This window comes from Protopterus annectens, chromosome 1.part0 (genome assembly GCF_019279795.1).
Source record: "Protopterus annectens isolate FY-2018-M chromosome 1.part0, PAN1.0, whole genome shotgun sequence".
In the NCBI taxonomy this organism is placed as follows: domain Eukaryota; kingdom Metazoa; phylum Chordata; order Ceratodontiformes; family Protopteridae; genus Protopterus; species Protopterus annectens.
The window spans coordinates 972,464,990-972,487,325 of record NC_056725.1 but is presented as its reverse complement, the minus strand read 5'-3'; the positions used below and the strand labels follow the sequence as shown (position 1 = coordinate 972,487,325).

At 39.7% G+C, this 22,336-nt stretch overlaps 1 protein-coding gene across 1 annotated transcript in view; it reads right to left on the bottom strand.

Annotated features, from left to right (window-relative positions):
* Positions 1–22,336, bottom strand: part of LOC122801643 (serine protease 52-like) — a 263,807-nt gene that overhangs the window by 97,864 nt on the left and 143,607 nt on the right. The window contains exon 4 of the mRNA XM_044071124.1: positions 587–711. Coding sequence (XP_043927059.1) covers positions 587–711 — 125 coding nt within the window. The remainder of the gene's footprint in view (positions 1–586; positions 712–22,336) is intronic.

The window sequence follows — 22,336 nt, the reverse complement described above, 5'->3', positions numbered from 1 at the left end:
CAAGTATTTATCAGCACAAAAGCTAAGATAAATACATCTTATTTTCTGTGGTATATCTTCTGTTTTGCATAGGAAGACATTTGGTAAAGAATGTATTTGATGGGTAGAAGCACTGTGAGTGATGATATTCAGTGTACAGATGATCCACAGGAAAGGTGAACCCGTTACTTCTCAAAACCAAAGTTATTAAAACTAACTTCACCATTGCCCATTCATCAAACAAGCTTTGTAACTCCATTTGGCCTGTTAAATTCAGACACGCCATTTGTGTGCCACAATTGACATTAATTATTTAAATTAGGGAGGTACATTGGCATTCTCTCCATGTTAAGTATTATGTGGAATTTTTCTCAAAGTACCATTTCAATGAAATACTACATTACATCTCTGGGCTGCTGTGTCAAAACTGGCTTCATTCAGTTTGGCTTTAACAAAATGTCCAGCAATCCATTTGACCATGTTATAAATGTTCTGTCTCGTTATTCTGGCATTAGTTAAACAACACTGCAGTAGCTGTAGGGACATATTTGTATGCATAGTATACGTATCTATTTGGTGTACTTAGGAACATCTTTAGATTGTTTACCTTACAGCCACTACGTGCAGAATCGTCATTTTTCATGCAGAGCATGTTGGGAGTTAAATCCCAATCACAGTCAGTGTCTTCTTTCATATCCAGCTTCTGCTGTTTTACTGCAGAAGATTTACTCCCTGTGTCAAAGGAAACAAAAATAGATATTTAGAGGCCAAATGCAACATTTTAACAGGGATTTAGCTGTATGTTTGGCATTGCTATGTTTTTAAATAATTAGTGTTTAACTGTGTCTTGAGTGCAAGGGAGGGAATTCTTTCTATAAAAGAAAAAATAAGATTATACAAAATAGCACACCTTTCCATATGAAGAAATAATTTCATTATAAGTGTATCTTGATAAAAATAATCAATTAGTAAAGAGATATTAATCTAACAAGTAGCTTAATAAATAACTCATTTATGGATTATCAGGACATGACAATGGCCTATCTGCCCCTTTTCATATCCAAGTGCACTTAACTGTCATGCCATCTGCGCCCACATTACAGAAACAGCATTTAACCTGAAATCATCAGTCTCTTTTCATGGTTGCTGGTTTTGCTGTGTACCATGTTACTGTTTGTTTACTGTAGTTGCTATTTATTATTATATTTTATCTGAATAGCACCTTTGGATTTTGAAAGCTGTGTTATCGATAAGATTTGGTTTGATTTAATAAGTAATATTACTATTTTTATTTTTACAGTTTGATAAGTGAGTAAGTGAGCTGGTCTACTGACCCTTTTCAGTCATGACCTGGGAACAAAAGTACAATATAAAAAAAAAGCATTATTGCAATAAATAGTTTAACTTAATACAATAGTAAATAAACACTTTGTGGACTGCAATGAATAATCTGACTTAGCACATCAATATAAGTGTAGTACAAAGTATACACTGTATAAATAAAACAAAAGCAATAAGTGTAACATGGTTTATAGTTATAAATTACCAGCAATAAGTCTGACACATTAGTGGACCTCTTACATATACAGTATGTACATACTGGAGGAATGCTCCTTTCAAGGAATGTCTAAGTGTATCTCTGTAGAACACTGTATAGTAAGGAGAAAAATACTAAGCAGGAGTAATTAGCCAGTGACATGAAAGCAGGTGCAACTGCATTCATTCTGCAAATATTGCCTAATGTCCTCAAAAGTGTTGTAGTTTTTATGTAAGTAGATGTTTCCATGCAGCAGGTCCTAGTCTTCAGAAGGCTTTTTTATTCATGGGAAGTTTTAATCTTGGTCTGACAAGTATAAAGGTGTCTTCTTGGCTGCTTCTAGGAGTATAGCTTTGGTCCCTAATTTGAAGTAGTCTTTAAAGGGGTGGTTAATAGCCAATTGTTAAAATATGGAATATAAGAGCCCTTAATAGTTAAGTGGATTGTAAGAAATGAGAAGTTGGTGTACTTTTTTAATAAGATGCAGTGATGACAGATCAGATGCACAAACACAGCAAATCTGAAGATTTTACTTTCAGCCACTTAAAATGTTAGGTGTTATGTGAAGACTGAAAGGTAATCAGGGGTAAGGCATATTCAGTATTGGGAATTAAGATGTTTTTAGCATTGACTATGCATGCAGTTGGGGACAGAAGTTATGAGATATAAAAAATGAGTTTAGCTGCGTCAAGACTTTTGTAGTGATAATGTTTGTGTGAGAATCGAAGTTCAGCAAAGGACCAGGTGTACACCTAGGAATTTTTGTTGAGTATCACTTGGAGTAATATTCTGTTTAGTGTCTTTTAAGGTTAATGTATACAGTGATCACAGCGCTTTGAGGCAGAGAGCATCATGGCATTTATCTGAGTACTGTTACTCAGAAGTTTATTTGTGTGGACTCAATTACACAGGTATGTGACTTTAGACAGCACAGTTGCATAAGTAAACCGTACCATAACAGTAGATGTTTGAATGATCACTGCTACAGTAGCATCAGCTATATGGGTTATATGCTGCCAAGGATATAGCAGCCAGACATCTTTCAAAGCTTCAGGGTACCTTTCACATTCCCAAACTGTCAGGCAGCTCAACCTTAGTTGACTAAAAGACAAGTATGAACATGAAGCCCTTCAGAGCTTTCCTATCAACAGAGGTAAGAAGGTTGAGCCCTGAAGGGTCAAAGCCAGGAACATCAAAAAATAAATGTCCACAGCTTGGCATAAAATGCATATCAAAAAAACAAAAGGAATGGAGGGAGAGAGTGGTTACTGCAGCAGTGATCATTCAAACATCTACTGTTATGGTAAGTTTACTCACAAAACTATACGTTCTTCATATTGCTCACTGTTGCAGTAGCCTTAGCTAAATGAGTAGATTATACTAGCTAACTACATTTGGGAGGTGGAAGGAGAAGAGTCAAGGAACACCTGGAGAATGGTCCTAACCAAGCCTGACATGGACTTAGAGAGGAAATCAAGCTTATGTACAGAAGACCAAGTAGCAGCTTCTAGAATCCAATCCTTTCCAGAAAGCCATAGATGAAGCCAAGGCCCTGGTAGAGTGGGCCTTGACTCTGCCTGGAAAAGTTTTGTTATGTTTGCCCTTTCTTCGTACCTTCACAAGAAATGAACAATTGATCCGAAGAAATGAAATATATAGTTCTGTCAAGATAGTACCTGAGTTGTATGTGAACATCCAAGGCAAGGGGCATCCTTTCTCCCTCATTTTTAGGTTCAGGAAAGAAAACTGGAAATGGATAATTTGGCTTAAAGTAAACTCTGATACTACTTTAGGCATAAAAGAAGGATTAGTTCTCAAATAAACCCTGTCCCTATGGAAAATGGGATGAGCTTAACTCACCATAAGAGTTTGCAACTCAGATACCCTTCTTGCAGAGGTCAGAGAAATCAGTACAATTGTTTTCCATGTTAAGAGCTTCAAGTCATCCAGGTTAGCTGGCTCAAACTGGTTTACTTGCAGGCCTCTTATACAAAACCCATTTCAAAAACATTTTGACATGTACTGAAAAAGGAGGATACATGGGTAGACATGCTGAAATGACTGGCAAATGAACTTTGATAGAAGAATAAGAAGGCCATAGGATAGTATCAAACACCCCTGTCCTTGTGTGAGTGCATCCAGTCTGTGAAGATACTTATGGTAACTGCCATTGGCCATTTCCAAAGAAGGGACAACCATATGCCCCACAGCAAGGTTGTGAGAGTGACAAAAAGAGTGCATTTAGACAGCAGTTGCAGGACCTACTAGATAAAGCAGAACAACATGAATTGGTGTTGATAATGGGTGACTTGAATGCACATATCAGGACAGACAGAACAGGATACAAGGACTGCCTGGGTCACACAGGTGGGGCAACAGGAATAAAGAAGGAGAAGCCATTCAGAAAGAGAGACAATCACAAGATCACATACAAGAGTAGCCAGTATGCAACTCAGGTAGACTTCCTGTAAGGAAAAGGCACGGGGGTAGAATCCAAGATTGTAAAGTCATCCCCAGTGAAACAGCTGGCCCATAGCATAAACCACTAGTTGCCACCTTCAGCTGCAAGCGGTGGTCGGAGAAGGCTCTAAGGTCAACACAGACCAGGTTGAAGACCTGGAAGCTGACTGGAGAAAAAGTACAACAGTTCAAGAAATTACTCAGGGCTCTAGCATCCCAACAAAAGAGGAGGAAATAGGTGGAGTTGAACAAGAATGGCAGTGCCTAAAAACAGCATGTGTTAGGACTACAGAAAAGATATGTGGTCGAGCCATGTATGGAAATAAGGTACATAAGGAAAGCTGGTGGTGGAATGCAGAAGTCCAGGAAGTCATCAAAAGAAAGAAGGAGTGCAGGAAGAAGTGGGAGACAGAAAAGACTGACCAGGCTAGGAAGGACTACTGGTTGGCTAACAAAGAAGCTAAGAAAGAAGTTGCAGTAGCAAAGAACAGGGCATTGGAGGCACTCTACCCACCTTCTGGAAAGTGATTTAGTAAGTGGCACAAAGAGACTATATCAGGTTGGCATGCAAAGACAGGAAGATAAAAAAGATAGACATCCTTCATAAGGGATACCAGCAACGATCTGCTCATCAGTCCACAGAACATCAAAGGCAGATGGAAGGCATATTTTCAGCAGCTTCTTAATGAAGGACACCCCACAGTAGCTGTACTGCCCCAGAAATAGCCTATGATGAGAGAAGAAGAGGAGCCCACCCTAGAAGATGTAAGAACAGCACTAAGGAAAATGAAGTCAGGGAAAGCAGCAGGCTCAGATGAGGTTACAGCAGATATGATACAGATGCTAGGTGAGATAGGGGAGAAATGGCTCCTGAGGATGCTAATAGTAGTGTGGAGAGAAAGGGGTATCCCAGATGACTGGAGAATAAGCATACTTGTGCCAATGTACAAGAACAAAGGGGATATCCACAACTGTGGGCAGTACAAAGGCATTGAACTCCTATCACATTGCATGAAAGTTCTGGAGAGGGTGATAAACAGATACGCAGAGTAGTAGAATGTAAGATGAGAGATAAGCAGTTTGGATTCCGATCAGGATGCAGCAAAGTTGACCCGATGTTTGCAGTGAGACAGATACTTGAGATGAAGCTATAGATGAGGAGAAAGTCCAACTGGGCATTCCTAGACTTGGAGAAAGCATATGACAAGGTCTCAAGAAAACTGATCTGGGCAGTACTGCAGTGGTCTGAAGTCCCAGAAACATTGGTATAATTAGTGCAGGCTGTGTAAAATGACCCAATGACAAATGTACGAATAGAGTTTGTCCTCACAAAGGAGTTCCCAGTGGGAGAGGGTGTACACCAGGGTTCAGCTCTGAGCCCACTGCTGTTCATACTGGTGATGGGCTACATTAGCAAACAGGTTGATGAGGACAGATCAACAAAGCTACTGTATGCAGACGATCTGGAATTACAGGCAGACTCTCAGATAGAACTTCAGAAAGGATAGGAGAATGGAATGCAGAATTGAAGGCACTTGGGATGAAACTAAGTACAGATAACAGTGGTAATGGCAGCAAATTTGGGAAATCAGAAGAGGCTGAGAATAGAGATAGAAGGGAAGATAGTGGAATAGATAAACAGCTTTAAGTATCTGGGAGGGGTGGTTGAGGAGAAGGGAAATCTGAATAAAGAGGTCAAAGCTAGACTCAGTGGGGCTGCAACCAACTGGCATAGAGTGTCAGGTGTAGTCTATGACAGACGAATGCCAAAGAAGCTGAAAAGTAAGGTGTACAAGACAGTGGTGCGACCAGTGTACAGAAATCTGGACAGTAAAGGCAGAACAACTGAAGAAGCTAGAGGTGATAGAAATGAAATGCCTGACAAGGGTGGTAAGATCCACACTGTGGGACAGACAAAGAAATGAGGACATAAGAGCAGAAGCCAAAGTAGCTCCAATTGCAGAAAGATGAAAGAGAACAGATTACATTGGTTTGGACATGTGCAGAAAAGCAGAAGACAATCTGGTGAGGAAGGTTTGGGACAGACAGGAAGAAGGCAAGAGGAGGTGAGGATGCCTAGCAAAGAGGTGGATGGATTGTGTGAAAGAAGATCTGCAATAGACAGGCATGAGTGTTGAAGAAGGCAGGAATGTGGCACTAAATTGAGAGAGTTGGTGACAGTTAACACAACACCCCGACCCCATGAAGAAAAAATGGGAAAAGGGGGACTGATGATGATGATAAAGTCCTGGTCCTGCTCAGCTTGTCTGTGACACAGTTTTGCTATGATCTGTAAAGGGGGTATAACCTGGTTCCCCCGTTCTTGTTGATGTATTACATCACTGTGGTATTGTCTGTAACCACTCGAATTGGTCCCAGGGACAAAAAATGGTTCAGAGTGTTGAGTGCCTTGATCAAGGCAAGCATCTCCTTGATATTTATATGCTTACATATGTCCTTGGTGTCCCATACCCTCTGCACTTTTATCTATCCTGAAACTACTCCCCAAGCAAAGTCCAAGATGACTGTGTTAACTGACTGCTTTAGAACATGGAGGAAGAAGGAGAGACTAGGATTTAAGGATATCTGTTGTCTCCACCAAATGATTTCTCTTCTGACAAACCCCAGCACTGGGATTTGAAAAGATAAAGGGTGTTGGTGCTAGGACCAAAGAGATTTCCACTGTATTTTTTTCTTGTGAAGTCTTGCCAGGTTTATTATGAGAATCACAGATGCCATGAGACCCAAACTCCTGAGGTATTCCATTCCACTGACTGAAGTCTGAGTGGAAAACATCAGAAATAGATGAAATATATAGATCTGTGTTTTTCCTATGGAAGAAAAGCTCTCTGACCTGAGGTGTCTAATTGACATACCAGGAGTACAATCCTGTGTGAAGGAGTCAAGAAAGACTTTTGAATGTTCTCTTGGAATCTCAGCTTGTGTAAGAGATCTCTCACCCAAGAGAGAGAGAGAGAGAGAGAGATTCCTGATACTCTAAATATGGAAGTCATCTAAATATGGAAAAATATGGATACCCTGTAGCCCAATGAGCTATAACTGGAGCTAGACACGTTGTGAACACTTGTGGTGTAGTGGACAGTCCAAAGGGCAAAGCAAATAACTGATAATGTAATCCAGACACACAAAACTTTATTCTGAAGTCTAGATGAATAAGGATATGATGATAAGCGTCTTTTAAGTCAAGTGTTACCAGGAAAATTGAAAGAGGGAGAAGAGATAACAGGTTTTGAAGTGACATCATTTTGAATTTTGGCACTGTCACAAACAGGTTTATGAAAGAAACATCCAGAACTGGTCTCCAAGCATTTTCTTTCTTTGACACTACTAACATTCTTGAATAGAAGTTCTTCCCCACCTGAGAAGGAGGAACTGGTTCTATCACTTCTTGGAACAGCATGTGATGAAGCACTGGTGGAAACAAAAGAGCTTGATCTGGAGGTTGAGGAATGACCCCCCCTGGAAAGGAAGAATTTCTTTCCACTGCCATCTGTAACCTTGATGAATGTTTTCAGAGTTCAATCTGTCTGAAACTGTCTGATGCCAAAGAGAAAGAAAAAACAGGCTCGAGTGGGAAGTTATACGTTTCTTGAAGCAGACTTGTTGGACTTTGCTTGGTTTGGGGAGCTCCGAGACTTCTTTTTTTATCCCCTTGCCATTTCTTCTTATACGTTGATTTACTTGTATTTTGTTGAGAGTGTTTAATCTGCTTTTTGCCACAACTGGGTGAAGAGATAGAAAATTTCTTGAAAAATTTAGAAAAGATGGGTTGAAAAATCTTAGAGACTTCCTGAATCCCATTGCCCCTTTCATCACACTTTTTTGATCACTTCTGCAGCAGAGGGGCCACACAGTAAATCTCTATCCAAAGGTGATTTCAGACTCTCATTTTTACTATAATCTGGAACATTCTAAGAATACAGCCATGCAAACTCCTCAAAACAGTACCAGTGGCCGTAGCCCTGGAAGAAGTATCAACTGAGTCATACACACACTGTAAACAATGAGTAGTGACCTATGCAATAAAATAAACTACGTTATTTAAACCAGATTTTTCTCACAAGAAGAAACTGTAGATAAAGCATTCCTCATACTTAAACAATTAAAACAAATATTAACATATGAGCCTGACAATTCAAAATTCTGAAAATTAAAATTGCAGAAGTATACACTTTTTCACCATACCTATAAATAATTTTCCAATCCTTATTAGAAGAGTAAGACTGGAATTAACTAAGTTCTTAGCAACACTGGAATCAGCTAAAGCTATAGCTGCTGGGCCAGGTTTAGCAATAGTGTAGAAACATTTAAAAGACTGAGGAACTTTATACATACTATCTGCTTTTTTAGGGCTGACTGTCAGGAAAACTAAAGGCAGTAACACACACATCCTCTACAGCAGACAGAACATGAGTGGGTGTAGGATCTGGAAAATCCTTCTGTAACAACTCATAGTATTTTCTGATGGACTGAGAAACCTCAGTGTTCTCCCACTGAAAATACTATGACATTTTAGCAATAGCCTTAGAAAAAGAAAAACCTCCAAAGGGAAATCTGAAAGAGAGATCTCTTCTGAGTCTGAATCAGGAATCTGAGAAAAAAACCTGTAACCATGCCTACATCTTTCTATTCAGATTCAGAATCTTGATTCTCTTTAGGAAAAGACGTATCCCTCTTTCTGTTTTCAGAAACTACTTGACAAGAAGGATCAACAGGCAGAGTTAAATTGTGAAACAAACCCAGTAAACTATTCCTATCCAAGGAAATTTGAGAAGGAGTTGATACTTGTCTGGTCTTGTGTTTCTTTTTGACCTGAAAAATGGGGCCAACAGTGTTACTAATGGCAAAATTCGCTTCCCCAGGGATGGGTAAAGCATCATGACACAAGAGGGAAACCTTCCCTGTTCTCTCTCCTAGGACAAGAGTTGCTCTCCTTTGCCCACTAAGGGGACCCCAATAACTAGACAGAACGTGGCTAACCTCCGGTCCATAGTGGCTGTAGGTGCTACATCATAGGGATCCAAGGTAAAAGATGAGAGGTCTGAGGTATGACAAATGGCCACAACAGAGACACCCACTTGCAGCTGAGGTATATTGCTAGCTTGCTGGGGGTGCCAAAGGCTGTTTGCTCTTTTTTTGTGGCTGGAAGAAGGACCAACCATGGAAATGGTAGTCTGTTCCATGGTTAAGCCACAATTTGTGCCTCTTTCCTGTGGAAGACAAGCAGTAAATGCCAGTAAACACTACCAGTCTACAAATGTTATTTTTTTATACAAAAACACAGCAAAAAGCACTTTAAAACACTATGCCAACTCCCAGAAAAGTAAAATAAATACAATTTCTCCACAGAAAAAAAATGTTTTAGTTACTTTACACCACTTTTACAACTGACAGGAAAAAGAGTGTTCTATTTAAAAGAACATTAGAATCTTGTGACACTTTGTTAAAACATAGCACTCCTAGGTTTAAAATAACTTTTCTGAAGAGGAAAGTGATAAAACAGAAACACAAATAAGAAAACAGAAGTTTTAACTTATCTGCCCAGCAAAGGAACAGTACAAGCCAATTGTGGATCTTCTACAGCCTCAGAGGAGCATCCTCTTAGGGGAAGTAAAGCTCTGAAGGGCTTTACGCTCAAATTTCTCTTTTAGTCAGCTTAGCTCCAGCTGCCTGACAGTTTGGGTGCATGGAAGGTGCATTGACGCTTGGAAGCTTGATGGCTATTATATTCTTAGTAGGATATAACCTGTATGGAATACATGCATTTAGTCGGTCACCAACTCCGAACGTTACTTATTCCGAACCAAAATGTCGAATTTCACATTGGAGAACGGTCGGAATGTTGAGCAAAACACCAAATTCGATATTTCCGACCGCTCAACCACCAAAACAAGTGCTACCATGGGTCTAAGGGGGGGTATTTGCCTGGCTGACATTCGGTGTTCATGGATTCGGCCTTTGAAAGTTCGACATTGTGTAGCCTTGGTTCACTGCCTTTGACATTTAGTACATCAGGATTCTACCATTCGATTAAATTCATGTGTAGCAACCTGTATAGCTAAGGGTACTGCAGCGATTAGTATGATAATTATCTTGTAGTGCATGGAGAGAGAGAATTACACTGAAATTTGGAAAAAGACAAATCAGCTAAGTGATAAAGTGGCGCAAGATCCATTCTTAACAACTGATAAGCACCTCCTGCTTAAATTGTTAAGGTCAGTTCTAGCACTAGGCAGTCAAATCTGCCAGTACTGACCAGTAAATGACAGTGACAGTACTGCTGCCTGAAGCAGAAAATAGCTAGAATAACAGGATTTGCTCACCAGATGTGTTTTTTTTTTTTCTAAAAGGTACGAACTATAAAACTCAAATGTATGTTACAATTCAGTGACTTCAATCCTCTGTGATTTGTCAACCATGGACTTTCTGAGGAGCAGACCAAACAAATGAGGCAAGAACCTGGCCATTTTGTGAAATTCTGGACCATTGAGAGCCATAAAAGGTGAGCGTAAATGTAATGGAAAGCATTGCACTGCCTTTCTGACAGCACCCCAAGTGCTTTATTGCTTTGAAAGCCATCAAAACACTTTTGTGAATGCATGAAAGCTGGAACAGTAATATAAGCAGTTAGTGAAAGATTATATACATGACTAAGAGCTTTTGCAGTTTTTTTAACAATGATAATGTCAGAAATGTTCATAGGTTCATAGGTAGGTACTTAGCTATCGGCCCAAGGGCCTAAATAAGCCTAGCCAACAAGGTTCCCTGGCTTACGCCAACCAAGAAAGTTAATTTCCTGTGCCCCTGTTGAGCAGAGCCACAGAAGTGAGGTGTATGTCTCTTTTGCTTGATACAACAGTTTCTGTACAACTTTTCTTAATTCCAGCTGCACTATAGGGTGCAATCAGCCCAGAGTTTTTCTTTTTCAGGGGGACAACTTAGTCAATAAAATAATATGGTTTCATATTTTGCACTTGACTTACTTAAACAGAGTTGTGAAGTTAAATACATCCATTAGAATGACATGCACTATGACTACAGGTAGGTGAAAGCTGACAACTTCTAAATACAATAAAAAAAGACTGACATATTAATGCATGAAATAACATTAAACTAAAAACACTATTAAATATTCAAAGCAAAAGGTAAACAATTTGCTTCAACAAATAACTAACACTTCATTATGCTTCGAGCAATTAACTAGATAATGGAATGTAGACTAGTATAAGAATACTGGATCAAGGCAGAAATGTATGTCAATAAAATGATAATTTTTTCCTAATTTTTGTTCACCAAAAGTCTAATAAGACATGTCAGGATATAGCATAATAAGTACATGCATTTAACAGTATTTTGCTGTGCTCCATACCCCAGATAAGGTATTTTGTATAAGGTACCATAATACACATTCCAGTGTATTACTACAACACTTCTAGGGTGTGTGGAAACTGCTGGCTTTACGTCATGCTTTAAATCACCCAAAGGAATGGAGTTACGCAAGTCAGTAAGCCAAGGACATTTTTATCCTCTAAGCATCCTACATGATATGGGAAAGAATGTTTCTTGGGTATTTAAGAAGGTATGGATAAACTAGGAAAATGCAATCATGGGGTTCATTCTGGAGTATATAGGAGACCAATCTAGGTTGCTAAAGTAGTTAGTCTTGTCCAGACGCTTGGAACCACAGAACTGGTGCCTTTGGCACCCTGTATTGAATGGAATGATGTCCTCAGAGATTGGGCTTCTCCCTACTCATAACTCTCTGCTCCTGCTGCCTTCTCCACCATTCATATAATAACATCCCTTGACCAGCTTGAGCATTTTTCAGAGTGTCTGAAGCTCCATTGTGCAGTTAAGTATTACTTTCTGTTGTCAGCATTTAGTCCTGATTTGTTTAGCTCTAGATGTGAGCTTCAGGCTTCTATAGACCTTGTTTCTTGTATTTTACCCCTGATTTCTCTCCCTTTCTATCTTTGTCTCCCATTGTCCTCTCTACCCAGTCATTGCTTGGGCCTCTGGCCTACTTCCTCTAATTTTACTTAATTCTTTCCCTTGCGTTTCCCTGTGAGAAACTGTGTAGTTCAGCCAGTTCTGTTTTGAGGAAATTGTTCAAAGAGTTTGGTACTTAAAATTCTGTAGCATTATGGATAAGGAGGGAAAACCAGGATTCAAAAAGTGCAAGTCCTGCAGTCACAAAATTCCACACAGGACCTGCATGATTCTTGTTTAGTATCTTCAGGGGCAATACATCTCTCCAGCAACTGCCAAATATGTAAGAATTTCAGTGCCAGAACTCTGGCAGAGTGTAGAAATGTGTTGTTGTTTAAAGTTTAATTCCACTGGACTTGGCTCTGACTGTGTCTTCCTTAGCACTGACACTGGATAAATGAAAAAGAAAAAGAAAAGAAAAAAATGAAGGTTGAGGATCAGCCTAACCTAGAATGAATGTGAATGTGGTCACTCATCTCACATCTTTTTCATTTCACAGGCAAGAATCTTTTAGCCTTACTGAGTCCTCCAACCAAAGAAAGCTCAATGGTATTGTCTTGGTCTCAACAGTTTCTACCACAGGGTAAGACATTCCATAGGCCATCCCTGCTGCTATTCCTCCACTGAGCCCAGATTAGGCACTGGCAGTGAAAGAATTAGAATTATATGGCATGTTATGCCCCTTGGCATGGATAGACCTCACATCTCCCATTCTGATGGTTTTGGCACCACAAACGTCAGCATCAAACACCTCTGTCTCGACAGATGTTCTTCGTGTTTCACTGTTGCAGTCATCACATTTGGGTTATCCCTGCCAGGGTAGCCCTCGAATGGCTCGAATACCAGAGGCTTATTATTTCTGAGTCAGTTGCTGTCGCTTCAGGACTGACATCAGGTCATCAGTAGTATAAAGTAAGGCATTACATCAGTTTTTCTTGCCGTGGAGTCTGAAGCAGAAGCAGTTTGCACGAGTGCCGGTCGGCCGCTACCTGAGTTTCGTCTACCGAATTGAAGCTGAAGTCTTCTAAAGCTAAGTATCCCGTTGGGGATCCTTTTTTCTTGCACTAACCGATGTCAGAAAAAGTTAACAATTGTCTTGCCTGTGGAAAGCAAATACCACACTGAGACTTTCATTTTTACTGCATCACTTGTTTAGGCCCAGACCACAACGTTCCCTGCTGTCGCTTCTGTGCTTTGTTCAATGCCAGAACTATCCATCGTGAGGCCCTTATTGTAGCTAGATATTTTCGCTTACAGTCCTCGAACTCCGTTATGGCTTCGGTAAGCCATCCGACAGCAGATCTTCCGAAAAAACATAAAGATAAAGACAGACGCAGACCACACAGATCCAAACCTACCAATGACGCTCCTGTTAACTCATTCACTTCGGAGCAGCCCAGGAAAAGCTGCCTGCTTAATTCCACCATAGGAACAACAATGCAGCCTGAGCTCATTTTCAGAAAATCCATTTGTAATACCATACAGAAAACAAATGTTCATAACTCTTTAACTATAAGAGCTAGACTAAAAATGTAAATGTGAAAGTTGTTCAGCAGACACTGAACTTTCCAACAGTGTAAATGTTGATAGTGCATATCAAAGTCATTATTAAATATCTGGGCAAGGAAGGCTGATATTGTGCATATCTTTTACCTTTTTGGAAAAGCAAAGCATAATATCTTAGTCAATGTACCATGCAGATCCATACAATTTGAATTTAATTTGTTAATATGAATGTCAGCTTTAAAATGATACCTTAACCATTACTGTGGGAGGCTCCTTTCTTGAGATATTCACAGAAATATGATTAATATATTATTTCTCATAATTGATAAATAAACAAAGCATAATATCTCATCACCTGTAACAGACAGAGCCTACATATCAGTGTAGAAGTTATGCATCTGAATGTCAGCTTCAAAATGATGCATCATTTGTGTGATCACCATGCTCCCTTGTAAAGATATGGGCATAATAATGAGAAGTATTGGAAATGTATAATTTTCATAATCGTACAAGACTAAACAAACTGTGATATCTGTACATGTGTACAGTGCACAGACACAGTTCTTTTACCATGTTGTAAAGAGTAACAGTCTCTTCAAAATGAGGTATTACTTGGCACACTGACATGCTCCCTTGCAAAGTTATTTACCAAAATGTGAAAAAAAATCATAATTTCCATAACCCAAGTCCGAAACAAACTTTGATATCTGCACATGTGTCCAACATACAGGCACAATTCTTTTACCATGGTGGAACTACCAATACTGTCTTCAAAATGAGGTATTACTTGGCACATTCAGATGCTCCCTTACAAACTTATCTACCAAAATATGAAAAAAATTAATAATTTCCATAACCTAACTCCAAAACAAACTTTGATATCTGCACATGAGTCCAACATACAGGCACCATTCTTTTTCCCATGTTAGCACTATCAATACTGTTTTCAAAATGAGGTATAACAGCACATTCAGATGCTCCCTTGCAAAATTATTTACCAACATATGAAAAAAAATCATACTTTCCAAAACCCAAGTCTGAAACAAACTTTGATATCTGCACATAGGTTCATAGGTTCATACTAGGCTATCTGCCCTAGGGCATTTATAAGCCTAGCCAGAGTGTGTTTGGCTTTCGCCACCCATTTTAAATGAATTTTGCTATGTCCTTTTTCAAGGTTAGTATACTGTGCCTCTGTCTAACAGTGACACAGAAGTGATACCCGGGGTAAACCTACAATCTCTCATCCACTCATCAAGATTCCTCTTGAAGAGGGTCAATGAGGGACTCTGCCTAACCTGGACTGGGATTTTATTCCAGAGTGAAGGGAGCCTCTGGGTTATGAATCTGTCCCTCCAGCATGTCTTATTTATTTCAGTGCTGAGGTTCATGTCTCTCGAGCACATAGCTCGATGGGATTTGGATTTTCTGAGGTGCAGCATGTCCATTAATTCCGGGTTGGACATGGCTTTATACGTCAGGCACAGAACGCCTGTGAGCAGGCGGTATGCCACTGAGTAGAGCTGGAGTTTCTTTAACCAGGCAGCATATTGCATCTGTTTGAGCCCTTTGATCCTCTTGGTGAGGTACTTTTGGGGTCTTTCCAGTTGCTGCAGGTGTCTGGTAAGATACATTCCAAAAGGGGCATTGTACTCAATTATGGGCCTGATGAGGGATGAGTAAAGAGGCACGATGACCTCCCCTGATCTAGATGTGAATCCCTTCATGATTAGGTGGGCTATATAAAATGTTTTTCTAACCACTTTGGCCACGTGGTTTTCAAATGAGAGATTGCTATCAACTTGGGTCCCCAGGTCCCTAATTACTTCTTTCGTACTTAATGGATTACCACCTATGTGGTAATTTGTGGGCACTTTGTTTTTGCCAAAGGGGATGACTACACACTTTTTGGTGTTTAGCTTGAGGCCATGGCTCTGGCACCAGTTGTCTGTTTCTATAAGGCCCTTATGTAGGATGCTTATGTCGGCTGGAGAGTCGGTTGTGGTGCCTAGTTTGCAGTCATCTGCAAACTTGGTCAGCCACAGTCCTTCCGTGTTGGCCTGTACCTCCGAGAAATATATACCGAAAAAGAGAGGTCCCAGGACTGAGCCTTGTGGGACGCCACTTGTAACTGGTTTGGAGTCTGACATGGCTCCAGCAATTCTAACCATGTGGGTTCTGTCCTTGAGCCAGTTTGCAACCCATCTAGTGACATAGGGGTTTATATTTAAGCTGGTGAGCTTATCTATAATGCCCGAGTGGGGTATTGTATCAAAGGCTTTTGTGAGGTCCAGGTAGGCTGTGTGGACCACCTTCCCCTCGTCAATGGCCTTGGTGACTGTTTCAAAGAAATCGACCAGGTTTAAGAGGCAGGATCTGCCCTTAACAAAGCCGAACTGGGTAGGATCCAGTGTCTGTAGGTCCCCAATATCTTTATTTATGAGGTCCATGATGATCCTTTCCATAGCTTTGCAGACCAAGCTAGTCAGGCTTATGGGGCGATAGTTTCCAGGATCCGTTGAGGCACCACCTTTGTGGAGAGGGACCACTGTTGCTGTACGCCACTCTTTGGGTACATATCCTGTAGTAAGGCTGAGATTGAACAGTAGTTTTATGTTTGGGTTTAGCTCTTCTTGGAGTTCATGTAGGACGCAGCCTGGGACACCGTCTGGTCCCATTGATGCTGTGTCTTTTGCTTTGGAGAGGGCAGCTCTTACCTGAGCATCTGAGATGTCAGGGGGGCAGCACTCTGCTGGGATAGATATTTGCCCTTTTGGTGGGGAGGGGGTGGAGTTTGCGCTGAACCTGTCAGCTAGGATGTTGGCAATGTCTGTGGGTTCAGTGTATTTTTTGTCATTTTGGACTAATTCTGAGCATATCTGGGAATTGCCACCCAGGTTCCTAACATAACTAAAGAAAGCCTTGTGATTATCCTTAGTGTCCTGTGCAATTTTTCTCTCGAAGCTCGCCTTAGACAATTTTATGAGTGCCCGTAGTTTTTTGCTAATACTGATCAGAGATGCCTTCCCTTTTTGGGATTTTGCTCTATCATGTAGTAGCTTCCTCCTTCTATTGTATAGTTTGTTTATGGCTGGGGTCCACCAGACAGGATGCCTGCCTTTGGAGGATTGGGTCTTGGTTTTATTTGGGATTGCATGATCCATGCATTCCTGAAGGTGTTCATAGAATGCATTTATAAAGGATTCTGTGGTCTGGGCCGTATTTTACACAGGCCCAGGGGCTTTGAAGGATTCCACCTCAGTTTTGAGGAGTGTGAAATTTGCTTTAGAGAAGTTTTTCACTGTGGTTTTCTGGGAAGGGGGTGGGGTCGGGATGTGAATATCCAGTGAGATTAGTTTATGGTCTGATCTTATCAGTGAGGGATACACTTCTGGTCTGGAGCATAGAGCCCCCATGTTGGTGATGATCAGGTCCAGTATATTTTCCCCTCTTGTGGGAGTGGTAACAAGTTGTTCCATAGCATTTGAGTTTATAAATTCTAGGAACCTTTGTGCACCATACAGACACAATTCGGTTACCATGGTGGAACTACCTATACTATCTTCAAAATGAGGTATTAATTGGCACACTGACATGCTTCCTTGCAAAGTTATTTACCAAAATATGAAAAAATCATAAATTGCCATAACCTAAGTCCTAACAAAACTGATATATGTACATGTGTACAGCATTCAGAAGCAGTTTTACCATGTAGACAAATATGATTGTAAATATGCACATTCTTGGTGTAGCCAGCATACTGCTGAATGGGTACATGTAAAGAGAAAAAGCAAGGTAAGGACCGCCACTCTACTAATGAACCCAGGACAGGCATGGTAATGTGGCAGGCAAGGCCATCTCATCGGTCTGATAGCTGACAAAGGCCAGAAAAATTCCCAAAATATAACATAGCTCCATGTTGGTAGTAGTCAGCAAGTAATAACCTTTATCTCACTCAGACAACTACGGAGTATAATCAGAAATGCAATAAGCCTAGACAAAATCTCAACCTTATGTGGCTGATCTGTAAGTAATAAGAAATACAGCTAATAGCCATTCATTAAAGAGATTTAATATAGTTTGGTAAGAGAAATACATATATATCATATTCATATCATGGTACAAGTTATTTACAAAAATAAATCTTTATAGTATATTTATTATATATATGTATATATATATATATATATATATATATATATATATATATATATATATATATTATATTTAATTAATGATGGAACCACAATGCAGACTAAGTTGTACTAAAAGGAACTAATGAGCGAGTCTGTTTACCAGCAGGCCTGTCAACGGTGGAGTCCCACAAGGGTCAGTGGTGGGCCCTTGGTTAGCATACAGTTCTTGTAAGTGCAGGCCAAAATGGAGGGGCTGTGACTACTACACTATTTTCATTCTTTTTTGTTGGCTTGTCAGCACTTGACATTATGAGTGACAGTATTTCAGTAGGGAGCCATTTATTTTATCCTCTAATTATTTACTTGGTATTCAAGTTTCCTGTATCTTGAGTGTTAGCTGTGGCTGCACCATTAGATCAAATACTAAGTTTATTATTGCTTTAGTGTTTTTTATAACTTTGTATAATAGTTGTTATGTAATTATTGCAGTTAGTTGCAGAACACACACCAGTTAGTCAAAATAAGGTAGGATCATTGCCAAATAAAATTGTTTCAAAATGGCAGAGGATTTATGGGTAAATGACTGTTTAGCATCACATCAAACCACAAAGAACAAAAATGCTGTTATAGCAAAGCAGTGCAACTGGCTGGCTCCGTCAAACAACCAGACTCAATGCTTTCAAGACCCCATTATACAATAGCTGAACACCTGGCTTGCTAAGCTTGTTCAGATAGTGAGCGAGGCTATAACAATAAAGACTGTGGTGAACTTTGGGTTTCAAGCAAGAAAGCTTGTAACAAAGAACCAATACCGGCTGATATATGTCACTGTAAAAAAGTTGATCTGGGATACTTTTCTTCACTAACTTGTATCAGGGCAACATCTGCTAACCGACCCAGTGTAATACAACTAAGAAAAGGTAAAGGTATATCAGAAACTAAGTAAAACTGTGTCCACAACACATTTTAGGGACAAAACAGTCAAAACATTTCACCAAGAGTTGTTTGTGAAATCAGAGAAGCAAAGGCGGGGGTCTTGCGTTAGTAGTAGCTAGGACAACACACTGGTTCTACTTATTTCCTTCCTGAGCTGCCCATGTACATCCAGTGTGTGGGATCCTTTTCTCTTCTACTACACTTGACAAAGGGGAAAGTGCAAGGTCTGATTCAGATAAACTGTAACCATACTGGGTACGAAGGTAAAACAGGCACAGACCGCTAACCTTGCCTTCAATATGTGAAAGGGTGGATTGCAAATAAGAGCCTGCAATATCTGACATCCAATGTAATGGACCCTAAAAAGGCCATCTTCTAGTCACATAGATGACAAGTGCAACAAGTGCTACTACACACCACAAGAGACCCTTCGTACAAATAAATTTGAAATTAAATTAAAATATACATAAGAAGCATTACGCAAGGATGCACCCTATCATAGGTTCATAGGTGTGTACTAGACTAATGGCCTTGGAGCCTTTACAAGCCTAGCCCATAGGATTATCCTGGCATCGTGCCAACCAACCTTAGTTCCCAGTGCCTCTGTCAAGTAGATCCACTGGAGTGATCCCCGGGGTGAGTTTTCTATTTCCCATCCACTCATCAAGACTTCTCATGAAGAGGGCCAGTGAGGTGCTCTGCTTGACATGTATGGGAAGTCTATTCCATAGCATGGGCAGTCTTTGGGTTATGAACCTGTCCCTCCAGCATGTTCTTTCTCCAGTTCACATGCCTGTATCACACTCCCTCATTAAAGCTTATCCCCGTGCGAATTACATAGTTAATACTTCTATTAAAGATTTTCCATACAGACCCACACACCACCTTTAATATATCTTGTTGCTTTTCAGGAAAATTTTGGGCTGTGACAAGAAAAACGCAATTCCACTACACCTTCAGTGCAACTTGGAAATCCCCTGTATGGAAACAGCAACAGATACCAATACAAAACTAAAACCACAGCAAGTAATCTACTAAAGAACACACAGAAACAATTAACCGGTAATTTAAAGTGAAAAAAAATCCAGTATTGCTAAGCGTCTCACCTACCAATGATGTCAGGCTGTTCAACCACCAGGTGGTACCAAAGAAGGCACACACACTGATGTGGCACTGTATCTTACGGTACACAGCTTTTGACCAAAACACTAAGAAAGCTGTGTCAACATGATTAAAACCTAGTACGACACACTAGCAAACAGTTAAACAACACTTTGCTTTAAAGAATACCATATGAAGGTATACACAATTCTCAAATCATCTTAAGCAACTTTTACTGCTTTATGTATGGTAGATACCTACCGCCTATTAGATATCTTCAGCACTGACTCTTCAAATGGTACTACTACAGCCCCAAAGTGTTTTGCAGGCCTATTTTTAGCTCCTGCTGTATGTAGGTTATTTTTAACACAACACAAATTTTGCTACTAATCTATTTCATCGCAGCATTCTCCATATATTACTAGACATCACACACCAATAATTCCACCAGACACTCAAGATGTTTCTAGTGCGGCTTTTTTTCACCATCCATGCACCAAGTATATGTTTTATTCGTTACATAGCCCAATATGGCTCTATATAACATACTCTGCCAAGTGAATTTTTACACTCATGCTTGTCAGTAAAAGAAAACTGACAGCTCCCACAGTAATAGAAAAAGATAAACGAAATTCACCTTTTTTGCATTACACGAGCCCAAAGCAACGTTTTTGCACAAAAAACTCTTTAAAATTAGAGAGAGACCAATACAGGCTGCTACACAAATAATGAAAATTGACAGCTGGCAAGCAAAGTAATGCCGTTGCTTTCCAACCCTTTTAATAACTCCCTTCAAGTTCACATCTAATCCACTCCTAAAACTGGATCAATTTTTGACAATGACTTATGGTCATGAACTCTGTTCTCTGGTAGTACTGACAGTTTTCTCCTCAGGATTTTTTCCTACTTCCCATTTGTAAAAAGACTTAAACCTTGCCTATGATTTAAATAGGACCTGCTGGAGAGACAGGTATGTATCCCAGAGACTACCCCGTCTATGAGATTACAATGCAGAGAGGAAAGGATAAAGTCCCCAATCACCACTGTACCATTCTATTGCACTGACTATAGTCTTTGGTCAAAAGACTCTTTGACCGAATGTGCCATCCTTCTGAGCGTTTGATATTCCAAACGTCAAACCTACTGTCTGTCATCTATAGATATATATATATATATATATATATATATATATATATATGTGTGTGTGTGTGTGTGTGTGTGTGTGTGTATGTGTGGATCTACTTCAGTAGATTGAAATACCATAATACCAAAATTCAAAAAGATGAGACGAAAACATTGCAAATACAGATCTATGAATTTCAACAAGGCTGAAAGTTTGAAACAAAGAATCAAGTAATGTGCTGTCCAGAAGTAATCATAGAATTTGACTGGACATCTCGCTAAACTCAGAAAGACATCTTTATGAGTTTCGGTGTTATGGTATTTCGATCTACTAAATTAGATCCATGTATATATATGTATATATATATATATATATATATATATATATATAGATAGATAGATATATATATATATAGATATAGATACACACACACACACACACACACACACACACACACACATATATATATATATATATATATATATATATATATATATTTTTTTTTTAATTACTTTGTGAATTTTATTTCCTGTAATCATCAAGCCTTGCCTCCACAATATGCTCATTCATTCCTCTATAAGCTGTAGCATCACAGAATGTAAGGGAGGATGAGATGAGATCTGGAGAACATGTGTGTCATCTTTTGGAAGCCTTGAAGATTTTGGATACTCTTAAAACCCTTCTGCTGTTAGCTAGCAAGCGCTCTGCAGTACACAATATATTAAGCTCCAAGGCAAGTGAATGGGTCTGCACACCCACTATACTGATGCACTATTTGCAAGAGCCTTAGCTCCTATGCACATAGACTACACATCTAGGCCATCATCAGATGATGCTCTTGTCATGGGATGAGATCAAAATCCTCTCCAAGAATGGTTGACCCTGTGTCAGACCATTTACTTCCAGTCTTTCACAGCTGCCTCCTGTAGCTTTTATAGCATTAATCCAAACCTGGTCATCTGGAGCAGAATCAGGACTCCACCACTCTATGTTGCTACATCACAGAGTCAGCTCAAGCTTACTTAACATTTTCTTTTAAAAATGTATGAGTAGACTGAAAACCTGGACAGGGATATGAACAAGGTTCAAGCAATATATAAAAACAGCATTTCTGTTCATGTAAGGACCTTGAAGAGGGTCTGATTGCTGAAGTAGGGTAAATGGTTCTTTCAAAAATTCACAAACCAGCAGAACTAGAATTCTTTATTACTTCTATCAAAAACAAGTCAGGGCCTTTGGCTGGCTGTACCCTCCCCTTTTCAGCTTCCTGTTGCAATTTCATCCACCCTCCCAATACACTTCAAAAGATATTATCTCAGTGGACATCATACTTCATGGAAAGGGGCTAATAGAGATCCTTTTTCTTAGCTTTGTGTGCTTGCCATTTTAATCTGCAAAATTAAGGATAGCACCCTCACTTTCCTTTCACATGGATATGCTCTTCGACTGATTTAATAAACAACTAAGCATTGCTAATGCTTTTTTTTCACACTTGCTTTAGCCCACCAACCTGTTAACCTTTGTAAAAGGAGTTATCATATTACAGAC